Source organism: Pezoporus flaviventris, unplaced genomic scaffold, assembly GCF_033815535.1.
Source record: "Pezoporus flaviventris isolate CSIRO_AGI_PZ_B2104156 unplaced genomic scaffold, CSIRO_AGI_Pfla_v1 ptg000215l, whole genome shotgun sequence".
NCBI lineage: Eukaryota > Metazoa > Chordata > Aves > Psittaciformes > Psittacidae > Pezoporus > Pezoporus flaviventris.
In genome coordinates, this window is record NW_026892763.1 from 360669 (window position 1) to 369867 (window position 9199).

The 9199-nt window shown below is 53.2% G+C and overlaps 1 protein-coding gene across 3 annotated transcripts in view; it reads left to right on the forward strand.

Annotated features, from left to right (window-relative positions):
• SLCO2B1 (solute carrier organic anion transporter family member 2B1) overlaps window positions 1-8997 on the forward strand; it is a 56511-nt gene extending 47514 nt beyond the window's left edge. For all 3 annotated transcript variants that reach the window (XM_061442150.1, XM_061442149.1, XM_061442151.1), the window contains 5 exons: window positions 914-1073; window positions 5325-5494; window positions 7200-7264; window positions 7946-8066; window positions 8475-8997. In XM_061442150.1, the coding sequence (XP_061298134.1) occupies window positions 914-1073; window positions 5325-5494; window positions 7200-7264; window positions 7946-8066; window positions 8475-8649 (691 nt within the window). In that variant the 3' untranslated portion in view covers window positions 8650-8997. The remainder of the gene's footprint in view (window positions 1-913; window positions 1074-5324; window positions 5495-7199; window positions 7265-7945; window positions 8067-8474) is intronic.
• The last annotated feature ends 202 nt before the right edge of the window (window positions 8998-9199 follow it).

The following is a 9199-nucleotide window of genomic DNA, read 5'->3' on the forward strand; positions in this document are numbered from 1 at the left end:
TAGAACACCCAAAAATGGGCTTATTCCCTAATGAGAAACAGTGAATGGTGATAAAATAAGGCTAGAGATCAATGCTGCTGTGAATGAACACTCATTTCATTGCATCCTTACTCCTTCCATCTTCATGGCCTGGTTGTGAAACCCCAAGTGAACGTTTTTTGGCACAAACAGCCCAAGATTAAAAATTCATCTTGGAAAGTGCAGCACTTACTCAGAGGAGAAGAGTTTGGGCAGGGGCCAGCCCTGGGATCACACCTTCAAGGCTGTGGCTGCTTCCCTAGGGGCAGGACCTTCTTGGTCCAGAGTGTCTGTAAAGTCCCACGTTCAGCATCCTGTGGTCTTGGTGGAAGCTGGTCTGAGCCCTCAGTGGGAAGCTCACCACCTCTGTGGTGTTGCAAATACCCCAAGAACCCAGATTTGGGGCTCAGTGTGAAGGAAGTGGGGGGTTTTCTGCACCGTTTGTGGTCAGGATGCTTTGTACAGGCAGAGCAAAGGCTTGGAGGCTTGTAGTGGAATTTCTGTGGGTCTTCACATGTAGGCCAAGGGGAATGGCTTGAACCTGCCTGAGGGGGGACTGAGCTGAGCTCTTAGGCAGAAGCTCTTCCCTGTGAGGGTGCTGAGGCGCTGGCACAGGGTGCCCAGAGAAGCTGTGGCTGCCCCATCCCTGGCAGTGTTCAAGGCCAGGTTGGACACAGGGGCTTGGAGCAAGCTGCTCTATGGAAGGGGTCCCTGCCTGTGGCAGGGGTTGGGAATGGAGGAGCTTTAAGGTCCCTTCAACCCAAACCGTTCCATGAGCAATCAATGTTCGTTGAGCAATCAAATGTTTCTCTGCTAATCCCAGTATACCCGGTGTATATTTTCAGTGTATCAATGATACTCAATACCATGCATTAACGTTTTCCTCCTGCTGTAGCTCCGAATTTGGACACCACGCCTTGGAGTGCAACCTCCAGTGCAACTGCCCCGAGAAAGCCTACAACCCCATCTGTGGCTCCAACGCTATCGAATACATCTCACCCTGTTCTGCTGGCTGCAGGGGTGTGAATATCGATGCAGACAACAACTCAGTCCTGGTAAGTCATTCAGGTGCTGCATCCTTGTCCGGGCATGGGATGGATAATGAGGGATGACCCATGCAGTGCTCAGGTCTGGTTTTCTGATGTTAGTGTTGGACAAGCTCTGCATGGCCCTGTGGGATAGGCAGGAGAAGGTTGGGAACATCCCAGGAAAAGCCTGGTGTCTGTTAGCACTCTCCAGTATAACACAGTCCTTGGCCAAGGTATCCAACCTTTTGGGACACCTAAGTGTCCTTCCCCATCAACTGCTCCCTCATTGGGTCTGGTTTAACTCCACAAACCCCAGCTTCAATATCTCCCTGCTACCCAGCAGCTTGAGTGGACTTCATGCAAAGGCCATGCAAAGATCATGGAAGATGCAAAGACCTTCTGCTTTCCCCTCACCCCTAAATGCTCATCAGCAAGGATGAGCTTTAGGGGCCCATCCAACACAAACCAGTCTGTGATTCTATGATCCAGTTCCACCCCCCTGCCATGAGCAGGGACACCTTCAACTGGAAGCTGAAAACACTCAACTGATACCTACGGTTGCAGAAGCAGCCGGGTTGTCTCCATCATATAACTTGGTTTAGCTGTGTCGTATCTATAGATGAAGAGAGGGGAGGCAGCTCTTGCTCTTGCTTCTGGGGACCTGGGGAGCAGCTCTGTGTGCTCTGAGCCAGGCAATGGAGGGACCATTGCCCCAGTACACACAGCACTGATATTTAGTCAGTGACTGCTGTGGGAGGGCCTTGGTAAAGCAGTGTTATTCCACCTTTGAGCCTGCGGACTTGCAGGTTACAAAGTCATGATCCAATGTGCATCCTCCCTGTAAATGCCGGTTCTCAAACCGGATCATTTAGGGGGAAAATCCTGGTGTGGGAGCTGGAGCAATGGGGCTTGCTCTTGGCTTTGCCTTGGTTTGCAGACCTGGAAGTGCTATTGTCCTGCCCTGTGCTTCTCTCTCCTCTGCTGCTCCCTGCCTGCCACCCAAACCCCGATGGGGCTGAGTATTCACAGTGCCAGTTGTCAGCTGAGTCTCCAGGCGATACAGTTCAACAAATAAATAGGAAGGGAGGCTTTGCCAATCCAAATACCTATCTGAAACACATTAGCAATCCATACAGGGTGAGTAGTTTCCCGCTGGGCTCTTGGCACAGGGTGTAATGGCAGCAAGGGACTGTCTGGGCACGTTTTAGCAGCGTTTTGTTAATTAACACCACTTCATTCTAATAACCATTATTTTGTGCCAAGGCTCAGTCCCAGATGTACTTTTCTGCATCCCTGTGCCTGTGTTTAGAACAGCGGGGCTTTTTCAACGGCTTCTTCCTTGCCAAAGATGCCTCCAGCCCTTGGACATCCTAAAGTCCTGAATGTGACCCACTCCTGCATTCGTTATATGTATAATTACGTGGAGCCGAACGCTACAGCAAAACTGGGGCTCCCTGGATGGTGCCATCAAATACTACTTGGTAAAGCCAACATTAGCTCTTCCTTTAGCACTGAGGTACTTTGCTGGGTCTTCTTGCCACCTATAGAATCATCTTAGAGTCATAGCATGCTCTGGGTTGGAAGGGACCTTAAAGCCCATCCAGCTCCAGCCCCTGCCATGGGCAGGGACCCCTTCCACTGGAGCAGCTTGCTCCAAGCCCCTGTGTCCAACCTGGCCTTGAGCACTGCCAGGGATGTTAAAGCCATTCCCCTTGGCCTGGCCCTACAGGCCCTTGCCCCAAGCCCCTGTCCAGGCTTGGAGCCTCCAGCCAAACCAAAGCTGTCTTTGAGTCCCTTTCATTCCTGACTCTGACTCTTTGCAAGGTGCTGGCTGCACGGATCAAGCGAGTTTTAATTTATCTAATTGTGTTTCTGTGAACTGCCTTGGCCCAAATTCATCTCGGCTATCGCAAGCACTCGGCTGTGCCGGGTCCCCTGGAGACCCTCCTCTGTGCCCATGGCGGCAGAAGGAGCCCAGAGGATGAGTTTGGTTTCGTTCGTTTCAGATGGCTGAAGAGGATAAATCCCTTAATTTAGATTCTAAATCCCCTTTCCTCCAGGTGGGAGGAGGGATTTTGTCCCCTTCCATCCCAAATCTCCCCCTGTGCTCTCAGCCAAGAGCAGTTCCTTGTGGGTCTCCTATGGGCATCAGCCATGCCCCTTCCCCAGGCAGTGATGTGGCTCCTGCCTCTGGGGTCACCCTTCTGCAAACTGCCAGCCTGGTGTGAGTCTGGCTCCTGCCAGCAACAATAAAATCCCACCCATTTCATGTGAAGGTCTTTAAAAAGAGGTTTCTTGATCAAGAAAAAGAGAATTGTGATGGAAATCGGGAGGAAAAAGACAAAATCCCCTGTTTCTTGCCCCGAGGCATCTTCCCTTTGCTAACGCTGTGCCAGGAATTTATGACCCTCTCTCAAAGGTGAGATTTTGCATTTTCCACATGCAAGTGATGTTCTGATTTAATCCTCCCCTGAGCCTGGCTCTGGCTTTGGTTGCAGCTCTGCTCTGCATGGAGCCACTGGATGGAGGGTTTTGCAGCAGGAGACAAGGTGGGTACAGGGGATGGAGCCCATGCTGCTCCCATGGACATTTCCTCCTCAAGATCATAGAATCAACCAGGATGGAAAAGAGCTTCAGGACCATCCAGTGCAACCATTGCCCCAAGGCCACCACTGCCCTATGGCACTGAGGCCTCGTCTCCACGGGGTGTGAACCCTTGCAGGGCCGGTGCCTGCAGCCCTGCCCTGGGCAGCCTGTTCCAATGCCTGAGCACCCTCTGGGGCAGCTCCATCTAAACCTGCCCTGGTGCAGCTTGAGGCCGGTTCCTCTTGTCCCATCCCTTGTTCCTTGGGAGCAGAGCCCAGCCCCTCCTGGCTCCATCCTCCTCTCAGGCACTTGTAGGCAGCCATCAGGTCCCCCCTGAGCCTTCTCTTCTCCACACTGAACCCCCCAGGTCCCTCAGCCCTTCCCCATCACACTTGGGCTCCAGGCCCTGCACCAGCTCCATTCCCTTCTCTGGCCCCGCTCCAGCCCCTCAATGTCTCTCTTAAATACAGATGTAGCACAGGTGGGTAAACTCACATCAGGCTTTAATGTTTTATCAGCTGTGTTTGTTTCATACCAGGAGTCCAGATTTATTCAGGATGCCAAAGCATTCATATGGCAGATGATGACATTGAAATAAACCTGTGTGTAAGCATCTTCAGTGCATAGCAGACATGAAACAAGCATAGAAGGATTGCTGCCGGGAGTAGGGAGGCATTGCTGCAGCTCACACCAGCAAGGCAAGGATGCTTCTGGGTTGGGAGCACTTCCAGATGCCTCTGGAAGCACAGAGAGATGAAGCAAGGTACCACTGTAGGTGACACTGGAGGACCCCAGCTCCATCGGAGTGAGGGTGCTGGGGAACATCCCCAGGGGCATCACCACAGGGATGAAGGTGCCCTTGTGCCACTGTGCTGGGCGCTGCTCAGGACACCCCTGGAGCATGGGCTCAGGTTGGGTCCTGCTGCACAGCAAAGCTGTGGCCGGGCTGGAGAGGGGCCAGAGAAGGGCCTCAAAGATGCTCCAAGGGCTGGGCAGCAGTGAGGAAAGGCTGAGAGAGCTGGGACTGCTCAGCTGGAGAAGAGAAGGCGCAGGGAGACCTGATCCATGTGCCAGGAGGTAAAGGGGGCTGCAGGGAAGATGGAGGCTCCCTTTGGACAAGGAGTCCCATGGGAGAGCCCAGGGGTGATGGGCACAAGTTACTGCTGGGAGATTCCCACTGGGAACAAGCAGCCACTGGAATAATGTCCCCAGGGCAGTGGTGACTCCCCAGGGCTGGACACTGTTAAGATGGGGCTGCACAGGGTGCTGGGCATCCAGTGTGGGTCAGGCTGTGCCTGGAGAGGTTGGAGCAATGATCCCTGAGGTCCCTTCCACTGGGATTCCATGCTGCTATGATTTGAACCAAGGTACCACGGTGGTACCAGCTTCCCCATCACCTGTGTGGGGATGTGACACCCTGGTGATGCCCTTGGGACATTGTGAGCCTGGGACCTCCTTTCAGCGATGACAGCACGTTGTAGGCTGTCAGTGGGATGGGAACCTGTGTTTCCTCAATCCATCAGCTTGTTATTCCCATCCAGCTTTATCATACGTGTTTCTTCCTCCCCTCAACCCCTCTTTGAAGTGCTGAGTGCTGATTACTGCTGGCCATGCACAGACAGCCCCATGGCAGCTGGCACCTACCCCTGGTATCTCCAGGTGAGCAGGCTCTGGTTTCTCTCCTCTCTGCAGAACTACACCAACTGCAGCTGCATCTCCGACCACGGGCTCATGGGCTCTGCCAGACCCGGGACCTGCAGCACCGGCTGCTCCCGCCTCTTCCTGCCCTTTGTGATCCTGTCCTGCCTGGCAGGGATCCTCGCCAGCACGTCCCACACGCCGTCCTTCATGCTCATCCTCAGGTGAGCACCTTGGGTTGGCCATGGTCTGGGTGCAGCCGCAAAAGACATCACAAAGTGCTGTTTGGGAGCCCAAGAGGTCCTTGAGTTGAGGAAGGTTCTCTCCAGCTGAATCAACCCCATATTGCACCTGCTCATCCCATTGTTTTTACATGGTTTTTGCACGTGTTGGTGCAGGGAATGGGGCTTCCCTGCTCCCATCAGGGCAGTGCATGTGGTTGTCCATCGAGGCTATGCCTGGCTCTGGAGACTTGGCGTTGCTGGGCAGGACAGAACCACCAAGCATCTCCGGTCTCAAATGCTGGAGCAGGAGAGACCTTCAGGACTTGCTCTTGAAGACCCAGCACTAACAGAGCTCCTGCTTCCCTAAGACTGCAAAGGCTCCTCCAAGGTCTCTTTGGTTATTGCTGCTGATCCCTGCAGACTTAAGCAGCCAAGTGAGGATTTCAGGCTGCTGGAGGCTGTATCGTGGAGCCACGGTGCTGTGGGGCCAATTGCTCCTGTAGGGATCGTGGTGTTCAGCACCATGCCAGGCCCCCACAGCCCCCCCACCCAGCAATGGGGCCGTGGGGCTCGCAGGAACCCCACATGGCCCTCAGCACCCTTATTCCTTCAGATCCAGCAGCAGAGCCTGTTCCTTCTCCCCACCACGGCTGGTGCCTCAGGAACGAGATGCACCATTAACTCAGCACTGCAGAACTTCAGCACTTTTTAATGCACCTCTGTGCTCAGTTAAGAAGTTTCATTACTTTCCTTTCCTTCTGGTGGATCTCCCTTGGGCACAGCATCCCTTCCCAGTGCAGAGAAGCAACTAGGACCGCAGTTGCCCATACCCTTGTAAAGGTGCCTATGGGGCAGGCTGGAGCCAGCCTCAGCACAAGCTCCGGGCTGGGATGGGCAGGAGAGGGAAAAGCCATGGATTAGTCTGTACATGATCTTCCCAAGCACATTTCTGTGGTCAAAGCCCTCCAAAGAGTTGCTTTTTAGGGATAAGCTGTGGTTAAAACCTGGTTTTAGCTTGACTTATTATTAAATCATATAAACCCCACCTTTAATGCCATGAGTGAGGTATGCGTACAGCAGGCAGTCAGAGAGGAAAGGGAAGCTGAGTCCCTTGAAGTGATGCCCCATCCCTGGCAGTGTTCAAGGCCATGGGGGTGGAACTGAATGAGCTTTAAGGTCCCTTCCAACTCAAACCATTCCATGATTCTATGCTATGTGTTGGCCTGGAGGTCTTCTCCCACCCAGTCCCCTCCCATGCGTGACCCCATCAGGAACCACAGCCTGAAATACTTCCAGAAAACTGGGGTACCACCAAAACACACACTGGGACATCCTCAAGGAAAGCCACTTCCTCAACGGGTAAATCTCCCTTGCAGCCACAAAAAGCATCCCTTCTATTGCTTGTGTTTGCAGAGCCAGCAGCTAAATTGGGTTTTGTTTGTGACTTCCTCTTTAAACAAGAAGCAAGAATACTTCACTGAGCTCCTCCCTGTCTCTTATGGAGCTCAGCAGGTTTTCCAGGCCAGGAAAAGGCGTCTGGCCCTGATGAATGAAGCTTCATCAGGACACTGATGTAAACGGGAACTGCCTGGGGTCCTGGGCTGGGTTGAAGGATGGTTTGGGGGGTGAGATGCCATCAGGCTTCATGTGAGAGCCAGGAGGGAAACATCCATCTTTGCAGCACGATTTCCATTCTGTGTTTCAGGAGCATCCAGCCTGAAGACAAATCCTTTGCTGTCGGGATACAGTTCATGCTGCTGAGAGTTTTAGGTAAAGGAGAGCGTGTTGAAGTGTCAGCCTGGAAAATCGTGGCAGCTCCGGGGGTTGTGCAGCCCCAGGGCTGCAGGAGTGGTGCTTAATCAGAGTTTCAGACTGGATAAAGCCTGTTCTAACCAGGGAAGATGCGGCCTTGCAGGGTCTGGGGGGCTGCACATGGTGGGGAGGGAATGAGGCATCTCCATGGGGTGATGAATAAAGGGCAGGGAATAAGTTTAGATCCACGCAAGCAGCCCTTGGCTGTGTGAGGATACTGCCACGTTTGCCCTCAGCCTATCAGGGTGGCTGCAAGCCGTGTCTTGTGATCCCACTACTTAGTTTTCCTATGGTGAAAATCCATGTTCACCTGGAGACCCCCCAGAACGTGCCATTGCAGTTGTGGGATGGAGCATCCATGCGCAGTGCATGAAGGAGGTGAGCATCATTCCTTTGTCAAAGAGCAATGAGAAAGGTCCTTTATCAAAGAGCAATGAGAAAGAAGGACCATCTTGCATCCCAGTGGGGTGCAAACACACAGCCAGCCCTTGGTGCTCTGTGCAGGACCAGTGCCTTCGCAAAGACCATCCCCAGCCACTTCATAGCCCCTCACATGGGAGAGTAACCAGGGTTGGGTTTGTCGCAGCAGAGTTGCTTCTGTAACGTCCCAATGCCCCCCTTAACCCTTTCTGCTTCCAGCGTGGATGCCAGGACCTGTTCTGTACGGCAGCGCCATCGACACGACCTGCATCCTCTGGGAGAAGAAGTGTGACAGGAAAGCAGCCTGCAGATACTACGACAACAACCTCTTCAGGCAAAGGTAGGGGTGTGCATCAGGACAAAGGCTGAGGGTGCAGAGGGACAACGCGGCATCAGGCCACCTCCTGCATGGGATGAGTTGCAGCATATGCCATGGTAAGCAAGCAGGGAAACTCGCATCCCCCCCGGCCCACTCTGACTCCCAGCAATGCCTAGGAATGGTTTGGAAAGTCATTGGCACAAGTGAAAACCCTGAACAGGACCTTGTTAACTTGCTGCTGTAGACCACAGAGGTCCAATTCCAGAACTCCCTGCATGGAACTCCAGGCTTGCAGCAGTTGCTGAATGTGCCCAAGGAGCCAGTCCCCATGTTCAGTGTCCGCTGGGTGCCCGGGCACACTGGGTATTGGTGCTTGATGTGCACAGGAACACGCTTCCTACCCTGATTTATTGTGTTTCCACACCACAGGTACCTTGGTCTCCAGTTTTTCTTTGAGGTTGGTGCCTTCCTGTGCTTTGTGACCGTCTATATGATCCTCAGACGGCAGGAAAGGGAAGCCAACAGTGCAGCAGGGACAAAGGCAGACCCAGAGAAAGAGAAACTGGCAGGCAACTCCATAAAGAGCCCAGAATCCAAAGTGTGACACCAGAAATCCATGTCCTTGGAGTTGAAGTCGTGTGAATCGTGCCACACCTGAACTGTGAAGGATGGATGGTTGGAGCGGTGGACAACGGGGCGGCTTCCTAATGTTCTGGGTGGGATGGACTACATCTGTAGTGCCATGGACGTCTGCCTCCTCCACCTCAGTGGTGCAGCTTGCTCCTTCACGTGGATCAGTCCACACACATTAACCTTTGGACACTGCAGCCTTCTGGATTCATGTCCTCCAAAGCACTTGCTCCTACTGACGGTCTTGGTGACGCCAGCACGGCGCAGTAACCACGGAGCTGAAGGATTCCGTGGGGTTTTTAAATAAATCATTTGTAAGAAATGGTTTTGTACTGGGTCCATCCATCTCCATGAGGGATGGGCTGTCCTTGTCCCCAAAACGTCACTGTGCTTGTTCCTTTTGCTCTTGCAGTGTTAGATGGTCTCTTGAAGGCTTCATCCCACTGGAGCTGACATTGATGGGGTGCTTGTCACAGGCTGTGGACCATGGCAAGGACAAACTTGTCTTCTTCACCCTGCTGCTG